The sequence below is a fragment of the Mustela erminea genome, chromosome 16 (genome assembly GCF_009829155.1).
Source record: "Mustela erminea isolate mMusErm1 chromosome 16, mMusErm1.Pri, whole genome shotgun sequence".
Taxonomy (NCBI): domain Eukaryota; kingdom Metazoa; phylum Chordata; class Mammalia; order Carnivora; family Mustelidae; genus Mustela; species Mustela erminea.
The window spans coordinates 83,696,605-83,715,495 of NC_045629.1; the positions used below are offsets into that span (position 1 = coordinate 83,696,605).

General features: G+C 66.4%; 2 protein-coding genes across 11 annotated transcripts; one reads left to right on the plus strand and one right to left on the minus strand.

Annotated features, from left to right (window-relative positions):
* Positions 1-364: 364 nt before the first annotated feature.
* On the minus strand, positions 365-5,283 carry JRK (Jrk helix-turn-helix protein). 4 transcript variants are annotated; one of them, XM_032316294.1, is made up of 3 exons: positions 5,202-5,283; positions 2,966-3,280; positions 365-2,873 (listed from the first exon to the last, which is right to left on the minus strand). In XM_032316294.1, exon 3 carries the CDS (start codon positions 2,846-2,848, stop codon positions 1,223-1,225), a length of 1,626 nt encoding a protein of 541 aa, XP_032172185.1. In that variant the 5' UTR covers positions 2,849-2,873; positions 2,966-3,280; positions 5,202-5,283; the 3' UTR covers positions 365-1,222. The 4 variants fall into 4 exon arrangements, with proteins under 4 accessions (XP_032172185.1, XP_032172182.1, XP_032172184.1 ...); XM_032316291.1 differs by having other exon boundaries at positions 365-3,280; XM_032316293.1 differs by lacking the exon at positions 5,202-5,283 and adding an exon at positions 4,628-4,777 and having other exon boundaries at positions 365-3,280.
* On the plus strand, positions 4,863-13,834 carry PSCA (prostate stem cell antigen). Of its 7 annotated transcripts, none has more exons than XM_032316299.1 (5): positions 4,863-5,806; positions 6,263-6,388; positions 7,238-7,351; positions 12,413-12,520; positions 13,067-13,834. In XM_032316299.1, exons 1-5 carry the CDS (start codon positions 5,512-5,514, stop codon positions 13,279-13,281), a joined length of 858 nt encoding a protein of 285 aa, XP_032172190.1. In that variant the 5' UTR covers positions 4,863-5,511; the 3' UTR covers positions 13,282-13,834. The 7 variants fall into 7 exon arrangements, 6 of the variants coding, with proteins under 6 accessions (XP_032172190.1, XP_032172189.1, XP_032172186.1 ...); XM_032316298.1 differs by having other exon boundaries at positions 5,622-5,806; positions 6,948-7,351; XM_032316296.1 differs by lacking the exon at positions 4,863-5,806 and adding an exon at positions 6,539-6,548 and having other exon boundaries at positions 6,307-6,379; positions 6,590-7,351.
* Positions 13,835-18,891: the final 5,057 nt, after the last annotated feature.

Sequence of the window (18,891 nt, forward strand, 5' to 3'; positions counted from 1 at the left end):
AGGCCATCTGGCCCGGAGATAAGGGTGCTCTGAGAACAGCCTCGCTCAGTTGCGGTCTCCACCCCGCGTGCAGAGCAGGAAGCGTGCTCGTCCACCGGCAGCTGCGTCGCTGACACGCATGAAGACGGGCACGCAGCACACGAGCGGCCTGCAAACCACACGCCGCATCCCTCGCTGCTGGCGGGTGCCCCAGTAGGCGCAGGAAAGAGAACCAGCAGGTGGCCGGGCAGCGAGGCCGGACCCGAGGGCGCAGCGGTGAACAGAAGGGTGCGCTGCCGTCCTGGGCCATGGGCAGTCCTGGCTCTGGGCCAGTCCGGGCCGCGGGGAGCTGGCGGGGAGCCACAGCAGGCACGATCTTCCCACAAACAAGCTGTGCAGCCGGCTCCTCCCTGCCGGGGTAGGGGTTCAGTTGCGGCCGGAAATCCAATCAGCTCCTTCTACGCCGGGTGGCAAGCGGAGGCCTAAAACTCATTTTCGAATGCCTCGGTGAAACTCAGGGATAAGCAGGCGGTGAGCGTGACCTCCTGCGGACGGGGATAGGACCTCGGAGTGGACTTGGCACCAGGATGCTAGACATGCCCGTGGTGCGCCATGAGCTCCCTGGGGCAACGGGTGGCTGGTGGGGGGGTGGGAAGGACAGTCCTGCTTGTGTTGGGGAAGGGCCTCTGCCATGCCAATCCCGCGTGTGGCCCCCACATCCTGGAGTCCAGACCCCAGGGCTGAGGCCTCCTGGCAACACTGAGGAACTTCCAAGAAGAGGCTGGCATGGTTAAGTGAGTTCACGGCTGACGGGACAACTGCCACCTGTAAGCCACAAGCAGCTGCAACGGAGCCCCAAGGGGAGGATGGGGCGGGCCCAGGGCAACGCCAGCCTCACGCAAGGGGCTGCAGGTCCTGGTATCAGCTGGCCCGAGGCCTGGCTTTCCTCGTCCTGGACAGACAGACAGCTCTACCCACTCATACGCAGGGCTCAGCCGGCAAACACGAGCCCAGACTCTGCCCGGCTGGGCCCCGGCTTCCATTCACAGGACGCTGGGTCGGCTTCAGGTGTGGGCGACCCAGCCGGAGTGGCCGCTCACACTCGCGGGCCAGAAGGGGAAACACCGCAAGCCCCGATGAAGCAGATGCGTGGGGACGGGCCGCCCCGAGCGGCCGAGAGCACACCCCGGCCGCCACAACCTCCTAGACAAGCTCTGGCCCGCAGGCGAGGGCCACGCGGACATCAGTGCTCGGCGGCTGCAGAGGAGCAGGGCAGAGTGGAGGCCTCCTGGGGAGCCTCGAGTTTGACCACGGCCCTGAGAGCGCCGCGCCGCCACTTCACCTGCCTCTGCCTGGCGAACACGGAGCGCAGCGTGCGCAGCTGCCCCACCTCCTGCGCCGTGAAGCAGGGCTGCCCCTCGGCGAAGCGGACCACGGCATCGAAGGACAAGGCTGCCTGCTCCCAGGCCGCCTCGTCGCTGTCCTTCTTGACGAGCTCCAGGCTCCCAGAGCCCAGGGCTGGGCCTTCTCCGACCGTGTGTCCCGGCCTGCCCTGCTCGGCCGCCGCGGCCTGGGGAAGCCGGCTGCCAGGGCGGGCCGGGGCCTCCGTCCCCAGCTCCAGAATGTGCGCGAAAGTCTGGTCGTGAGGCTTCACGCGGAGGCGCTCCGGCTCCTCCTCTGAAGACGAGCCCTCGGCGAACATGACCGCCGGCCACAGCTTCCTCCAGGCCCGGCTGAAGACGTCACCGGGCACGGCGCTCCAGGCGCAGGCCACGTTGAAGACGGCGTCATTCATGCCGTAGCGGGGGTGGCAGGTCTGCAGCGGGACGGGGGGGTTAACGAAGTGCCTCATGAAGTCCCTCCGGATGCCCTGGTCCATGGGCTGTAGCAGCGACGTGACGCTGGCGGGCAGGAAGACGGTGAAGATGTTGCCGGAGGCCAGCTCGGCCTCCCGCGGGCGGGCGCGGGCATTGTCCAACAGCAGAATGGCTTTGCCATCCTCGGGCAGACCGGCGGCCCGGAAGTGCTCCTTCACTGACGGGACGAAGATGTGATGGAACCAGTCGGAAAAAATCTCCTTGTCCACCCACGCGTTCCCTTGGGCCTTGTAGGCGACGGGCAGCTGCTGGATGCCCCCGAAAGCCCGGGGACCGCCGCCCTTGCCGACCACCAGGGGCTTGATCTTGTGGGAGCCGGTGGCATTGGCACACATGAGGACGGTCAGCCTGTCCTTGCTCTGCCTGACGCCAGGCACCGCCCCACCTTCCAGGCTGGGACTGGGCAGGCACCGCCAGAAAAGGCCGGTCTCGTCGGCGTTGTACACCTGCTCGGGGGACAGGCCGTGCTCGGCCGTCAGGCTCCGGAAGAAGCCACAGAACTGCTCGGCGGCTCGGTGGTCGGCCGCCTGTTTCTCGCCGGACGCGTCCAGCTTCTTGATGCCGTGTCTGGCCTTAAAACGCCAGAGCCACCCGCCCGAGAACACGCAGGGCTCCGTTAGCTGCATCTGCTCGTAGAAGTCCTTGGCCTTCTCGATGAGCATGGGGCCCGACACGGGCACGCCCTCAGCCCGCTTGCCCAGGAACCACTGGTACAGGGCGCGGTCCAGGTGCTCAAGCTTGGGCGTGTGCAGGGTGCGCCGCTGCTCCGCCGCCGCGCTGGACGCCGAGTTGGCAAAGAAGCGCAGCAGCTGCGCCTTGTGGGCCTTGATGTCATACAGGGTGGACATGCCCACGTTGTACTCCTGCATCAGCACCTTCCTGCTCTCCCCCTTCTCCAGGCGCGCGCAAATGTCGATCTTCTCCTTCAGGGTCAGCACCACCCTCTTGCGCTTCTCCCCTGGGCTCCGCCCCGCAGCCTGCTTAGAGGCCATGGTGGGGGGTGGCTCGTCCCGGGAGCTGGGGAGGAGGGAGGACACGCGTGGCGGGGGCAGGGATGGGGAGTCCTGGCAGACTCCTTGCCTCACCTCCCCCGTCCTCCGCTCCCTCACCTGCCCGTCCCGTTCCACGGACCCCGGGCCACCGTGAGCCCCGGTTCCTCCTGTGGTCCGCCCTCCAGTGCTAGCGACGTGGCCACCTCCCGGCCCCTCTGCAGGAGAGACGACTAGTGTCACACCGCCCCGGATGTGTCCACACGGTTGGAACCTCTGGTCTTCGAGGGGGACGGTGACCGCTCCCACCTTCAAATGTGGACCTTAGAGAGTACAGGGGTCCCGGGAGCGTGGTTCTGATGAATCGAGGTAGCACTGTCTGTGCTGCGGCTGCCTCTCCGGCGCATGGCGCTGTCTCCCGCCGTGCTCTAGGAACTGGAAAGCAGAACGGGGAAGAGAGAACGTTACGGGCCGCGGGCCCGGGCCCCCGCCAGCGTCCGCTCACTACTTCAGGCTGCAGCAGAAACCACCACGTCGTGAGGGCAACCGACCGAGTGCTGGCCCGAGGGACGCAGCATCTAGGAGGCTACCCAGCTGGGCACACAGGCTCTTTCCAGTGACCTCTCAGTCACCACGGCTCCCTCAGGCCACACAACTCCATTCCCTCCTGACCCTTTACCGAACACCCCGCCTCTCCCTGTGCCGCTGGGCAGACTCGGAGGGCAGAGAACAGGCATCCGTGCTGGATCCTTCCGGAATCACACCCTTGCCGCGCTTCTCCTGCTAAGACCCCACCTCCTCCATCCTGGGAGAAGCCAAGGGCTGCTGCCCTGACAGTGCCCAGCCCTGCAGGCCTACTCCGGGCAGGGTCTGCTGGGCTGGTCCTGTCTTCTCCCCCCCAGCCTGTGTCCCCTCACTGTCTTCATGACTCAGTCCCCCGTTCCTCACCCCTCCGCCCAGGAGACAGCGGATCCCCGGGGCGACAGCGACAGCCAGCTCGCAGCCGGGCACCCCGTCCCGCCAGGAGAGGCACGCAGCACTCACAGGTGGGCTTCGAGCAACTCCCCACGCGCCGGCCACCCAAGCCCTCATTCCGGCGGTGCCGCCCCGCACAGATGCTGAGGCCACAGCCCTGCTCACGGGCGCCGCGTGGAAACGAGCTCCGTGAGAACACGACTCAAGACGAACGCCGTTAACTCAAACCCGGCAAGAGCTCCACGGACCGACTCTGGGCCTGTCGCCTGCCAGCGCCAGGCACAGTCTCCCCTGCGGGCCAGCCTCCGCGTGTGCGGGGCGCGGGTGCCGCTCCCTCGGGGCCTGCCTTCGTCCCACCTAGTGAGTGGACTGCGTGGCCACGGGCAGCAGAGAGAAGTAAAGACCACCGTGCGCCCAGCAGCGAGGGGGAGGAGGGCGCCCGGGAAGGCCTCCAGCAGGCTCTGCCCCCGAAACCCGAGGTGCGACGCTTCCGTCCCCGACGAGCAGGTGTCCCCGAGGTGCGTGCGGAGCGACATCCGCCAGCTGGAAGCGCGGGGCCCCGCGGGGCGCAACCACTGCGAAAACCGAGCCTCGGAGGCCCTGACGCTCTGAAGCACGTTCTCAAGCCGAAAGGGCACGGGTGCGGCACTCGGGGCTCCTCGCCGCGACTTCGACGTAAGCAGCAGGCGGAGGCCTCGGGAACGCGGCCGGACACACACACCCTCCGGGGCCGAGGGACGGACGAAACAGGGGGTGGCGGGCGGGGAGGGGCACCTGCTCCCGGTCCCTGCGAGGGGAAGCCCCGACCTGAGAAGAGCCCGACGGGCTCGGGCCGGGGAGGCGGAGCCCCGGGGGGCGCGGGGGCCACAAGAGGAAAATCCAAAGAAAACGAGTCATTTGGAGACGGAGGCAGACGCGGGAGGACTCCAGGGGCCAGGCAGGCGCGGGCACCGGGAGGGGGCGCGGCCCGCTGCGGGGGGGGGGGGGCGCCGGGGCGGGTCCGGGGGCGGGTCCGGGGCGGGGCGTCAGCGGGCGCGGTTCCGCCCACAGCGCCGGTGCGGGGCCTCCGCGGGACCCCGGGGCGCGCAGACGGGGCGGGCCGTCGCCCCCGGGGCCCCCGTCGGGGGCAGCAGCTCGGCCCGGGGCGCAGCACACACCGCAAAGGGAAGGGGGAAAACCGGCAAGTGTCCGTCCGGCAGGTCCCGGGGCGGGGACCCGCGGGGACCCCGGGACCCACCCCCTCCGCCGGCGGGGCCCCAGCGTCTGCGAGCGGCGGCACGGCCAGGCCCGGCGGCGGCGGGGCTGGGACGGGAGGAGCCTCCGCCCGGGGAGCACACACTGCGCGGCGCCCGCGCCCCCGGCCTGCCCGGCCCCCACTCACCTGCGGACCCCGGCCGCCGCCGCTGCCGCCGCCGGAAGTGCCGCCGGTCCGCGCCTGGCCGCCTTCCCCGGGCCACTTCCGGGACGCTCTAGGCAGCCCGGAGGACTGACTCGGCCTCTCGGTGGTGCGGGCAGCCGGGCGCCGCGGCGCCGGGGGGCGGGGCCCCTGCGCGCGCACCTGCCGACGGGGCGCACCTGCCCGCGGGGCGCACCGGCCCGGGAGTCGCAGGTCTTGTGCGAGTGGAGCCCCGAGCTGAAGGGCGCGGGCGGGACTCCTGCGGTCCCGGGCCAGGGCTGGCAGGAGCGCGGTGATGCGGCCCCTCGCATTAGTGAGATGCGGTGGCCCGAGCGGTTTCCTTCCCGCTGAGAGAAAACGCACACCCCGAGAGGGAAAAAGGAAAACCGTCGGGTCCCTGTCCGGCAGGGGCCGGGGCCTTGCTCGCTGCACATCTGATGTGCGGGCTTCGGATGCGGACGCGGGGCCCCTGCTCGGACCTGGGCCGTCCTGGGCTGAGCTCGTCGGGGACCTGGGGATGCGATGGATGTGGTCTGCGTGCGGGGCGGGCGGGAGTCTTTGGAGCCCGGAGTCCAGCCCCGGCGCGGAAGGTGCCCGCACGTCCACACCCCTATCCCCAGCAAGCTAGGAGGCGGGGGTGCGGAGCGGCTGTGTGATCACGGCGTCGGGTAGGAGGGAGGGAGGGAGGAGGGCCCGTCGGGGAAGGCGACGTGAGGGGCAGAGTGGGGAGAGGAGATGGGACAAGGGAGGCGGGTCGCAGTGCTGCTCGGCAGCGAGCCCAGGGACGCGCACCTGCCTGGAGCCTCTGCGCCCTGCGCGTTACGGCTCTGCTGCCGAGTGGCTCCTTGTTGCAGCCGGGGACAGGGACGAAGACGGTTCCACAGCCTCCTCCACTGCACTCCCTTTCTTCCCGGACTCCCCCAGAGGCTGCGGCCCCCGACCCTCCTTCCAGCGCTCCGCAGAGGGTTCCTGCGGCCTGGGCTCTCTCCTTGGCTCTCCCCTCTCCAGCACACCCACTCCCCGGGTGACCACCCCTCTCTGCGCAGAAGGAGCGCCGGGCGCCGCTCTGGGGAACCTTCCCAGCATGTCCTGGGCCAGCAGCTCACGCCCAGCCTTCCCAGACCTGAGCTCGGAACACGGCCCAGCCTCGCCCCGCCAGCGCACCCCGGCACTGTCCTCTTCGCCTTCACTCGGCCAAAAATTCAGTCATGCTTAACCCATGCTTAGCCCTGATTGACCAGGAGCTCTGCCCAACTCTGCCCTCCCCATCCGCGCCCCATCTGACCTCCTGGCACCCACAGCTGCTCTCTCCCTGGTCTTAGCCCCCACCCCACCCCACCCCGCCTCCTAGCTTCTGTCTCTGCCCCACAAGAGCCATCTGCTGCTGTGTGATGGAACACCCCAGACTCAGCGGCTTGAAATGAATCATCTTGCTGCACCTGGTTCTGTGGGTCAGGAATCTGGAGGTGCTAGGAGCAGCTGTGCTTGCCGGAGGAGAAAACTGGGGGCACTGAGCACCCTCTCTTGGGGCACTCGGTGGCCCCACAGGAAGGCTGGCTCTGTCCCCGTGAGAGACTCTCTGCTGCCACCTCATGGACACGGGATTACATGCACCTCCCAGAGCCTACATGCAGCCGCAGAGGCTGCCTGGGGTTTGACCTCCCCCGCCCCCAGCTGCACCGAGTTCCCCAGAGGCCCCCATCATGACTCTGGGATTCTTGGGCCGCATCTCCAGGTCCGAGCCCGCGCTGGCGGAGAAGAGAGGGTCAGAAAGAGGATGAGAAGGAAGAACTTGTGTCTCCTGGGAGTGGCCACTGATGAGTCCACCGCCTCACCCCCCATTGCACAGGACCCAGGCCACAGCCGCTCCCCACCACAGCTCCCCATCCCTGTTCACAACCAGAGTGGCCTTGAGGGTGTCAGTCTGAGCCTATCAATGCCCCACTCATCCCTGGAATCCCAGTGGGCTCCGCAGAACGGTCCCCAGCAGGCCACACCACATCTGGCTCGAGCTGTCCCCTCCAGGCCCCACACAGGAGCCCCTTCCGGATGTGCTGTCCCTCAGCCCGCAGGCCTCCACTTGAAGGCAAGACCAGAAGCAGCAGAACCACTCACCCAGATCCTGGAGGCCTCAGGTGGGGAGACGTCACCAGCCAGTCCCCAGAACAGGGGGGGTTTGGCTCCAGCCTGGGGATGCTTGTGAATTCCACAGCCTCTGGCAGAAGGGCCGCATTGCCCACGTGGACCAGGTGTCCTGGGCTCCCTGACCTCACTCCAGGACGGAGGGGAGGCGGCTGGAGATGGGGGACAGCTCTAAAAGGCACCAGCACCGGTAGGGGGCTGGAATGCAAGGCCAGAGACAGGAGGAGGGATGGGTTTGGGGCAGAGACACTGATGGCATGTAGGACACCTTTGTGAGAACCAGGACGAGGGCCCTTCTCTGGGGTGCAAGGCCCTTCCCAGAATTCGAGGTGGACAGGCACCCAGGCTGGCAGTAGGCCGAGGGAGCTCGGCCCTGGGGAACCGGGGGTGAGAAGCAGGCTCCCAGGCCCCGGCGTGGAACTCAGTGCCCGCAGGCCCCACACACGCGCACACACTCACAGAGCTCACAAGACGCCTGAATTTCAAGAGCCCAGAATGGGAGGCCGGGCCCTGAGCGTGCGCTCCCCAGGGGTCCGTGGTCTTGCAGCGTGCGGTTGACCCTCTCGATTTTACCAATGCATTTTTCTCAAGAAAAAGGTCTACAGAAGTAGAAGGTGAAATCAGCTGTGGTTTTGTAATTAACCCACCATCTTTATTTTTTAAATTAATTCTGCCCCAAATATGAGATTCATCCAGCACTGGTGTCCATTCATGTGGCAGCTCCGGGCGGTCGCGGTCTGCTGGCAAAGACCCCGCACAAGGTGGGGTCAGTGATCCCTCTTCCTTCCGGCTTTCTGTCCCGACAAGAAGGGGCATGTGAGCAGGCAGGAGCTCCAGGGGACCCAGCAGGCAGGGCAGGCAGGTGAAGAGGCAAGAGAACAGGAAAATCTGGAGCCCCGAGAGGTGACCGCAGAGCCAAGAAGAGGAAGAAAGCTCAGGGTGAGTCGCAGCGAAGGCCCACCCTGACCCCGTCCGCTGCAGGGAGGGACTCTTAGCGGCAGACCTTCCCAGAAAGTGGGACAGCCAGGGGGTCCAGGCTCAGCTGAGGCCGAGGGGCTTATTCAGTGTGTCCCCAAAGCATGGGTGATGGGACAGAATGCAATCAGTGACCAGAGGCAGGTCGTCCGCGTGAATGGGGTCAGCGTCAGTCTGTGACCCTAGTGAGGACTTAGTTGTAGACTAGGTCAGAGGTCAGCCCGTGCCGGGGCGGGGGCTGTTCATAACCGTGGCTACGGCAGCATAGCCATGGGCTTCAATATTGGAGCTGTGGCTCTTAGGCTGTCCACTCAGTCAACTCGGGCCCCGCCACACAACCCTGCGGGCTGGGCAGCCCACGCAGCCCACGGGTTTCTCGCAGCCCTGGAGGCTGGACGTCCGAGACCAGGGTGCCGGCAGGGCTGGGTTCTGCGAGGACCCACTTCCTGGCCTGCACACGGCCCCCTCCTCGCTGTGTTCTTGAACCTGGCAGTGCGGGGAGCTCTGCTGTCTGATCTTACCGGGGCCCGAACACCTTCATGGGGGCCCGCCCTCATGACCTCATCGGATCCGATCACCTGCCCATGGCCCCACCTTCAAGCACGCCACACCAGGGCTGGCGCTTCAACGTAGGAATCTGGGGGGACACAATTCAGACCATAGCATTTTGGCCCCTGGGTCCCCCAAATTCATGTCCTTCTCACATGCGAGGTACACTCATTCCTTCCCTGTTCGGTCTAACCCCCTGCCTTCTACCCTCAGTGGGACGGCAGCTTCGTCTCCGTGGCTCTGGGCGGGCCTTCTCTCCCGGCGGTTCTGCCCGTATCAGGATGGATGTGTCCCTGGGGTCGGGGGGTGCCCCGTCCAGGATGGTGAGCAGCTTTCTTGGCCCGCACCCCTGGAAGGCAGTAGCACTCGCCTGCTGGGCCAACCACAGCGTCCTCGGACACCGCCAAGCCTCCCCTGGGGCCCGGAAGCCCCCTGCTTGAGAGCCACAGCCCTAGAGTAGTCACGTCGTAGCGAGTCAGGTAGCGAGTCAGGTGAACAAACGCGCGTGCACCTGTCAATATTTGCGGAATGAATGTTCCAGGCTGTGCTAGGTGCTGGGTGCCCGGAGCACGAAGGCAGATAAGAAAGACTCCGGGCCAGGGCACCTCCAGTCCCGGGGGCTGGGCCGACAGGCAGACAGGGAGGTCACAAACATTTTACCGCACGAACCACCTGAGCTGACGGGGCTGTGGGCTGGAGTGGGGGTGTTCAGGGAGAAAGTTCTGAGCGGCCAGAGGAGACCAGGAAGGCAGCTGGTGGAGGGACCACACTCACGGCCACCTTTCCCACCACTGTGGGACCTTGGGCAGCGTCATGCCCCTCCCTGGCCCCAGGCTCCTCATCTGCTAAAGCAGAGATGCCATCTGCGGGAAAGGGCCCAAACTGGTGGGTGTCAGGGAGCCATGCAGGAAAGACCCCAATGCCAGGCAGTTCTGGGACTCAGCCCTGGCCCACGTCACTGTGTTGACTTGATCGAGGTCTCAGGGTGAGAGGGTGGAAGCTGCTCCCCCCAGGGGCGTCGTTCTGCTCCCCCCGCCCCCCGCCAGGAGAGCTGGGAGCTGGAGCTCACTGCCCCAGTGAGGGCCTTGCCGGCTGCACGCACTCGGCCCTGCCCTGTCCCAGGGGTGAGCCCAGGGGGGATGAGGTCAGATGCCAAAGCGAGGACAGACATGTCACCTCAGGGCCAGGCAAGCAGCAGGAAGCGAAACATGCTCTCTCCACCCCTGGGAGGGGCCTGTCACCTCCCCAGACACATGGAGTCAGCAGGCAGTGGGCGTGGCCTGTACCTGCCCACACCCACCTGGACACCCCAAGGGGTCATGGGGAGACTGTTTACAAATGGAGGGTCACGTTTAGAGTGACCACTAACAGGGACCACTAATGGGCCCCTAGGCCAAGAGCAGAAGGAAGCCACTGGGCCCTGAGCTGGAGGGGTGAGGGGATGGTCTGGGTCCCCCAGGCTGGCCAGGTTGGTGGGAAGGGAGGAGGCTGGTCCCCAGGGACACGGCCACCTCGCTGTCGGGGCACGGAGGAGGACATGGCCCGGCCTCTGCACCTCCACACTCAGGTCTCCAGCCATTGGAAGCCCTTTGGGGCCCTTCTGGTATCCTAGCACACAGACAGGGTGGAGAGCGGGTCTGGGGCGCAGCCTGCGTCCAGACCGGTGCCCCCTTCCATGGCCTCCTCAAGAGGCAGCTAATGCTCCATTTCCCAGACTCCCTTGCAGCTAGCGTTCCGTGTCCTGGGGGGATTCAGGAAGGTGGTGAGGGCTAAGCCTGCAGCCCAGCGTGCACACATTTCCATGCACCACGCCGGTGCCCTTGGGCTGTGCCAGCCCCCCTCCAGCCTCAGGGCCCTTCCCAGAACGGTCTCCCCCTTCCCTGTGCCCCTCTTGGGTGTGGCCATTCAAGGCCCCTAGTCCCGGGGGGACCAGGAGCCCTGGGAGCAGAGCAGGGCCTGAGGGAGGCTGGGCCTCAACCTTGGCCTTCCGCACTTACCCCACCCTGGCCTCACTGTGAGCTCCATGCCTCGCCCTGGGGGTGCTGAGAGATGGCAGAGAGTGGGGAGGGCAGCCCTGCCCCGGACAGGCCCCACCTTCCGGAAGCAGAGGGAGAGGACAAGGGGCGTGGTGGGGCGGCCAGAGATTGGGATCTACCTGCGCTGGGGTACTTGCTGGCTGGGGTCCGTGTTGACCGTGGGCGGTGGAGCCTCCCCCTTGCCAGGCGAAGCCTATAAAGCCACCCGGCGTCCAGCCCTGGGCCGCCCGTTGGTGACCATGAAGGCTGTCCTCCTAGCCCTGCTGGCTGTCGGCTTGGCCCTGCAGCCAGGTGAGACCTCTGCCCCCATGGGCCAGAGCGACGGAACGGCGCTGGGGGAAGGGGGACAATCAGGGGAGACCAGAGGGGCACTCAGCGAGGGGACCCACCCAGAAGGACAGAGAGAGGCAGAGGCGGGGAGAGGGGAGGGCGATCAGGTGGAAGATAGGGAGGCAGTGGCAGGAGGAGGGGGCTTTGGTCCTTGCCCGTGTCCCCCTCTGGGGCAGCTCTGAGTACAGCCAGGGGGCAGCAGGGACTCACCCAGAGGCGGGAGGGCATGGCGGGGCCTGGCTTTCAGAGGACCAGCAGCCAGAGGGATGCACGGGGAACATGCAGTGTTGGGGGAGGCACAGGGGCAGAAGAACCTCAAGGCAACAAGTGCCTCAGAGACAAGGAAGGGCCAAATGAACGGAGGGGGTGCTGGGGGGTGTCCCGACAGCATCTGGAGCCCCTCCCCCGGCCCTGCCCTGGGGTCCACCGTGGGCACCAAGGACCGCAGCCACCCAGGCCGAGGAGCGGGCCTCGGCTGCTCTGGTCTGCACTCCAGGCCCTGCGAGGTCCTGCCCATCGTGGGTCATCACGAAGTCTCTTAGGGCCCCAGCTTCCTCTTCGGGAAACTGGGGCTCATGACGATGGCCCCATGGCTGCTGGGGGGTCAGCTGGGATGTGGGGTGACTGAGCACGGGACCGGCAGCTCGGGGCCTCCTTGCCTTGGGTGACTCTACCCTCTCGCGCCATTGTTTCGACTGGAAGGGGCCTTACTGAGCCAGCTGGGGCCACTGCCCCCAGGGACTGAGCAGGACCGGGCCGGGGGCCCACGCAGGGTCTCCCGGCCCTGGCGAGACCTGGGCAGGGCTGGGAGGCTGGGTCGGACTGGCACAGGTTATTGAGACAGTGACGTCGGGTGGCAGGAGCAGTTCTGGGGTCCGGCCCGCCCTGGCCTCCCCTGCTCACCGTGGAGCGCGCCACTCCCCTCCTTCTCAGACCGGGGCATTGGGCAGAGGGGCGGGCTGGGGCGCTCACGGTGGGTTCCAGGTGCCAGGGCAGCCAGGAGGCAGAGCAGCATTCCTGGCGGACTCTGATGAGCGGGTTCCCTCCCTGGGGGCCCCCAGTCTGCAGTGGGCTCTTGCGCTCCCACACACTGCCAGCGGCCTGGAAGCTATGACATGACAGGAGGAGGCTCCTTCCCCTCTCTGAGCTGCCCCCGCCCCCCAGGCTCCGCTCTGCGCTGCTACTCCTGCAAGGCCCAGGCGAGCAACCACGACTGTCAGCAGGTGCGGAACTGCACCAGCTCCGAGACGTACTGCTGGACCGAGCGCATCCGTGAGTGGCCCTGTCGTTCCGCGCCTCCCCGGGACCCTGCCCCGGGGCCCTGCCCAGACTCCCTCAGGGCCGGGTGGGGCTTGGCCCTCCCTTTTGCCATTCCCGTGGACTCCCTGCACCTTCCCACCCCCTGGTAGGGACTCGAAGACCTTCTGCCCATCTGCCCACTTGTTCACCCACCCGCAGATACAGGTGCTCAGCTTCCCGCCCACTGATCCCTCCACCCATCCCTTGTCTGTCTGTCCATCCGTCCCCTCCGTTACTCCTCCACCCTCCCCCTCTGTCACCCACCCACCCACCATCCACCATCCACCCACCACCCACCACCCATCCCTGCGTTCACCCATCAGGCATTTTCAGTTGCAGCAGAAGGTCGGGTTGCCTTGGGCATGTGGATATGGATGAGCCCAGGCGCCTGCCCTGACGCTGCTGGCAGTCTTGAGGTAGTCACCCGGGTGACTCTAAAGTGTTAGAGTGGGGACAGGAAGAGGGCCATGGGATCGAGGACAGGGCCAGGTAGGTGAGCTGAGCAGCCCCTACCCCCAGGTGTTGTTGACATCGTGACCAGGATTAGCAAGGGCTGCATGTCGCACTGCGTGGACGACGCCCAGAACTACTACGTGGGCAAGAAGAACATCACGTGCTGCTCCACTGACCTGTGCAACGCCAGCGGGGCCCATGCCCTGCGGCCAGCGGCTGTCGCCCTGGCGCTGCTCACCACTCTCGGCGGCCTGCTGCTGTGGGGTCCCAGCCGGCTATAGGATCCGGGAGGGCCCCCCTGTGTCCCACACTGGCTATCAGTGCCCAGGGGTCCTGGAGCGCTCTTCACACCCACTGGCCCAGTCGAGACCCCTCCGAGACCCCAGCTCATGTTGGGCCATGCCCCTCTGCCCCCTCCAGCCTTCTGTGGCTCCCTCCAGAAGCCCTGCCCAGCTCCCCCTGCTCAGCAGGCTGGGTCCTGTTGATGTGGCACCGTTCCAAATCCCTAGAACCCAGCCTGCACGTGGTCTGCCCAACGCCCATGTCGCAGCCCCCTCCTCAACCCCTGCTTGGGCATTTCTTCCTCCGGCAAGACTTCTCTGCCCCACCCCCCATCGGCGGAGCCATTCCCACCCATGATGTCCCCCGCAACCAGCAAGGAGCAGGCACTTGGGAGGCCCCATAAAGGCTGAATAGAATTAGGGGCAGGGAGTGAGAGGTCCCATGGGCCCCAAGAGATGAGGTGTGGAGGGGGTCCAGCTCCCCATGGCCATGGGAGTCCTGAGGCAATAAGCCCAACCCACAGGAGGCCCTTAATAAAATCCCCCGACCTAGTGTCAGAGAGCTGTGTCCTTATGTGCCCTGGGTTGGGGTCCAGCGCTTGTGGGACGGCCACCCGGCCCCGTGTCCATGGGCTGTGGCCACAGCACTGACCAGCCACATGGGGTGGAGATCCAGCCTGGGCAGGAGCAAATGACCTGGGCATTGCTGCAGAAGGTGGTGGCCTCCCTAGGGGCTCCCGGCTCTTGCGGTGAGACTCACTTGTGTCTTTCGACCTCTCTGAGCCTCGGATACTTATCTGTGACCCCTGTGCCATGAGGACTGAGCATTCACAGGACACAGAAGCTTCTGTGGGGAGGGGCTGCTACTGTGTGAGGTCCCCACAGTGTCCCTTCCTTGGCCTTCCCTTTTGCTCGAGGAGAGCCCTTCTGTCTCTTTCTTGAATTTTTTGTCTGTTAAAAGGGAAGGCAGCCTATGTGGGTGGGGCGGGCCGTTGGGGATGTGAGCAGGGTGGGGGCCGTGAGCAGGGGGTGTCCTCGGAGCGGGAGCCAGGACAGGGACCTGCACGGGATGGTGCTTCCAAGACACATACCAAGCCTTGGGTGAGGCAGCATTAGAACCCCGGGGTCTGGAGAGCTGGGCTGGGGGTGGGGCAGGATTACACTGACCAACAAGGTTGACCCAGAAGCTCAGAGTCTCCCTGTGTGTGTCCTCAGGCAGGCCACTGGGTCCCAGGGTCGCCACCTCCAGAGGATGGAAATCCCTCCCCATGTTGAGTGGTGATTCTCTCGGCACCCTTCCCAGCCCTGGTGCCCGGCCCCTGGGGAGCAGCTGTGGGCTCCGGCCTCTCCCACAATGCTCCTCTAGGGCCCAGCACACAGACCTGGCTTGGCTCCAGTCCAGGCCCCTGGATTCAAGGCTGGGCCTTTGCTTCCTGGGAGGACACCCCAGAACTGGGGGGACCCTGGGCAGAGCATTAGGCCCATCAGGGTCTGAGCTGTGCTGGAGCTTGGAGACTTAGGACTGGTGGGCACTCAGGACTAGGCTTCTTTGTGCCCTGAAATTGTGGGGCCCAGGCTCATTGACCCTGCCCAGGACACAGCGGACACCTCTGTAGTTACAGAGCACCTGCTAGTTCTAGGCGCTGTTCCAGACACACCAAAAACAGCAGTCGCCTGGGTTTGGCTGGATTCTCCCGGACTCTCTTGATGCCCTGGGACCACCCCAGGTCATGGAGCTTACAGGACAACGGGCTTAGGCGAACAGGATCAATACAGAAATATGTAACATGTCAGCAGGAGAAGCTAGGAAAGGAGTAAAACACAGAGAGAAAATCACAAATACCGGTGGGGCCTGGAAGTCCAGAGGGATGGGCCACAGTCCACTGAACAAGGTGGGGACCCCTTGGGCAGGGGTCCTCCTCCCTGGGGCTGAGGCTCAGGGTGGTGAGGCGGTGCCTGGACCACCATATCCTGTCCCAGGCTCCTGGGTTTGAAACATCTGGGCCAGGGGCAGGGGAAAGGGCAGGTAGTCCCCTGCGACGTGGGAGACCTGGCAGGGTTCTTCATGTCCCAGAACCAGGGGCTCTCCTCCGGCCTCCTGAGCGGTCTCCAAGTTCATGCAACCTCACAGCACAACAGAAGGTGCGGCAGGAGCCCCTCCCGACACACAGCGCGCTGGGGCTCCTCCTCTCGGGGTGGGGACAGCAGGGGGCCACCTGCAGGGGCAGTCCACTGGCCCAGGGCCCCTCAGCAGTGGGCCCTCATCCCCCCGTCCCCTCACCATCTAGTCCTCATGGACTACAGAAAAGCAAGGACTAAGAGAGCACGGGGCTCAGATCCCCACACGCTGGGCTGGCGTGCGTCTCCGTCTGCACTGGCTCCGGGCGCTTCCTGTGTGAGAACACGCAGGTGCACGCCGCGAGTGCACACACCTGGCTCACCAGACACACGCTCCCCAGCAAACTGCTTTCTGAACCTAGATCTTTCCATAGCGAGGAATACAGACCCTCTCGGTTCCGTCCGGAGGCGGAGGCGTTCCCCTGGACAGATGGACTTGGGTTTGTCTTTACGATGCCGTTCCCGAGCACTTTCCGTGCTGGAGACATTGTCTGAGCCTTTCACCTCTGTCCTGATAGGTGACAACCGGGGCTCAGGGGCTCGCCCATGGGTCTCCGTGCAATCCGTCATCAACTCCCCGCCACCCAGCGAAGCCGGCCATACAGGGAAAGAGCCAGGGCACAGAGAGGTGAAGGAACTGCCCCGAGGTCACACAGCTGGCTCGTCACCCTCCTCCCCTGCGTGCTTGTTCACCTTGAGCCAGACCTCCAGTGGCATCCCTAAGTGGGCACCTCTGGCCCTGGCACCGCGCCCAGTCTCAGGCTGGAGGCAGTCTGGTGCTGTCCTCCCCGCTGGGGACTCTGGCTCAGCCCGACCATCAATCCCAGGGCCTGTCTGCCTGGCCCCTCCAGGGCTGGGATCGCTGTGCCCCCGCCCCCGCCCCCGCCAACCCCGCCCATGTTGGTGAGTTCTCCATGTGCGGCCACTTGGGTGTTTGCCCACGTGACCCAGGACTGGACGAGCAAATCCCCGTGTCAGTCAGCAGCCTGGGCCCCGCTCTGTGAAGGGCTGCTCCTGCCTGGCTGGACTCGGGGTGCAGTAGGGAGGGAGCTGGAGTGGGGGCAGGGCGGTTGCCTGAGGGGAGCCAGGTCAGACCCTCTGGAGGCAGCAAAGTCGGGGGGCGGGCGATGTCCATCTTCCTCTGTTTCTCGAAGCTCCATCTTTGTCACGTGCCCCCCAGCCCCTTCTCCCTCTTTGCCTGTCTCTCTGTCTCCCTCATCTCTCCCTGCCCCCAGACTGCGCCCTGCAGCGGGGGTCCACCCACCTCCTCGGGGCTTCTCTCCTTCTTCTCCTGAGCCCATGAACAGGGACTCAGCTGCTTGCCTCACCGGGGCAAGCGAGACAGGAAGGAGTTCTGTCTTGAGGGCAGGGGTGGGGCGGGGCAGGCCCTATGGGAGCCTTAGGGCCTGGAGTGGCTTAGCGCCCCTGCCCAAGTGCCCACAGCTGCAGGGCACAGAGCGGGGACCCCATCTGCCCACTCCACAAAGGTTATGGGTGCAAGGGCTGTCCCTGGGGAGTGGCCCTTCTGGGCCAGGCCCTGCTCTGCGCTGCACACGAACGTCACCCAAACGTCACCATGTGCCCACGGACACACGGCCTGCCTCACTGTGGAGCACTCGTGCCCACGGTCTAGATGAGGGCACACAGCAGGCCGGCGACCCCTCTGGGAGCAAGAGTGCATCTGGGGAAACTGAGGCACGGCATTGCAGCAGAGCCGCCACCAGCTACAGCACACGCTCTTTTATGGACCCGAGGTTCCAGAGGGCTACGGGCTGGCTGCCCCACAGACAGATGGGTCTGGGCCCTCTCAACCCTCCCTCTGCCACGCCCGCAGGCTACTCCTTCACTGTGACAATCGCCACCTCGAGGCTCTGACCCTGGGCAAGACCAGTGGGCCTGGGACAGAGCAGAGGAAGGGGCCCGGGGTGGGGTGGGGGTCCTCCAGTTGCTGGCTCCGAGGCTCCTGTTCCGCGCAGTCCTCTCCCCCGGAGCCCTGTACCAGGCGGCGGCCACTAGAACTTAGGCCGTGGGGCCGCCCATGTTGGTGACGCCAGGCACTACCCAGACAGGACAACTCTTGTGCAATGACGGGGACCCAGGAGTAGCCCTTCCGAAACTCGCCCACCCTGCCCAGCTCCTGGGGCACAGACACTTCAGGCCAGGGCAAGGGAGGGGGTTCCAGGTCCAAGAGTCCCTGTCCTGACTGGGACCCTTCACTGTCTGCCGATGACCCCCCCCCATGCCCCGCGCCTGCTGTGGAAGAGGGTCGCAGGAGTATGGCGGGCAGCTAAGGAGTTTGTTCCTGCAGTGGTGTGGGGCTCCGCATGGATGGCTGGGCAGGGGGAGCCTCCTGGGGTCCCCGACCCCCCATTTTATCATTAACCAACCTTCACTGACGCCTCCAGAGCAGCCTCTAGAGGCGGCCCCTCCCCTGTGGGGATGCGACAGTGTGTTCCCAGACCAGCTGCCCGGGGGGCTCAAGGGACATTGTCATCCTGAGAAGCTGCCCCACCCCAGGGACAGGCGAGCACGACAGGGACAACGGTGAGCAGCGGGGAGAAGGCTTCTTACCTCCAGGGGCTCCTAGGGCAGCGGGGTCAGCCCTGATAGAGAGCGAACTGCCTGTCCCTGGGAGCATCCAAGCAGATCCCCCGACCCAGGAAAACCCGGACCCCGTTCTGTCCAACTACGGGCCCCAGAAGAGCAGCCAGAAAGAGCGAAGACGGAGTCCAGAGAAGGGCCGGGACGCCGGACAGCGGGCTCCAGGCTGCGGGGGCCACAGCCCGTGCTGGCGACGCCTGCGGGGCCTTCGCGCTCCCCCCCGCCCGGCGACCTGCCCCTGTCCGAAAGGCGGAGGCCGGGAGCTGGGGATGGAGGCTGAGACGCCCGGACCTGGCGGTGGGGTAACGAGGTCACTGGCTGGGACTGAGAAAGCCCCCGAAGGGCCCGACGGGGACGCGCCCCGAGTGGCCGCAGCGGCCCCGGGGGCGGTCGCCCTGCCGAGGGGGGTGCCCTGGGCGTTCCGGAGCCTCCAGGGTCGCTTTCCGGCGGAGTCCTGAAGCAGCGCCGCCGGGGCCGGGAAGGGCTGGAGCCCCTGCCCCTGCTCCGCTCCGTGTCCTCCTCTCCGGGGCCCGGCGGAGTGGCTTCAAGGGCCGGGGAGAGAGGCCGGAGAGGCGAGCTCGAGCCCCCAGCCAGGCCGGAGGAGACGCCGCGGAGCAGCACGGCGGCCTCTGCGCCTGCAGCGCGGGGCGCTCCCGCCAGATGGCGCTGTGGCGCGGCGCCCGGCGCGAGCGCAAGCGGGAGGGGCCGCGGGCGGAGGGTGGGGGGGGCGGGGCGGACCACTGAGGGCGCGGGGGGGGCCTCCGGCGCGGGGGGGCGGAGCGGACCACTGAGGGCGCGGTGGGGCGGGGCGGACCAGTAGGGCGCGGGGGGGCCTCCGGCGCGGGGGGGCGGGGCGGACCACTGAGGACGCGGGGGGGGGCGCCGGCGCGC

Bases quoted from the DNA above. Each gene is read 5' to 3' on its own strand.
- JRK (XM_032316294.1), bottom strand. From the start codon at position 2,848: ATGGCCTCTAAGCAGGCTGCGGGGCGGAGCCCAGGGGAGAAGCGCAAG.
- PSCA (XM_032316295.1), top strand. From the start codon at position 5,952: ATGGGACAAGGGAGGCGGGTCGCAGTGCTGCTCGGCAGCGAGCCCAGG. The intron at 6,389-6,947 runs TGTCCTCTTCGC...TGGGCCGCATCT, and splicing joins CCGCCAGCGCACCCCGGCAC to CCAGGTCCGAGCCCGCGCTG. The intron at 7,352-12,412 runs GTGGGGAGACGT...CCCGCCCCCCAG, and splicing joins CCAGATCCTGGAGGCCTCAG to GCTCCGCTCTGCGCTGCTAC.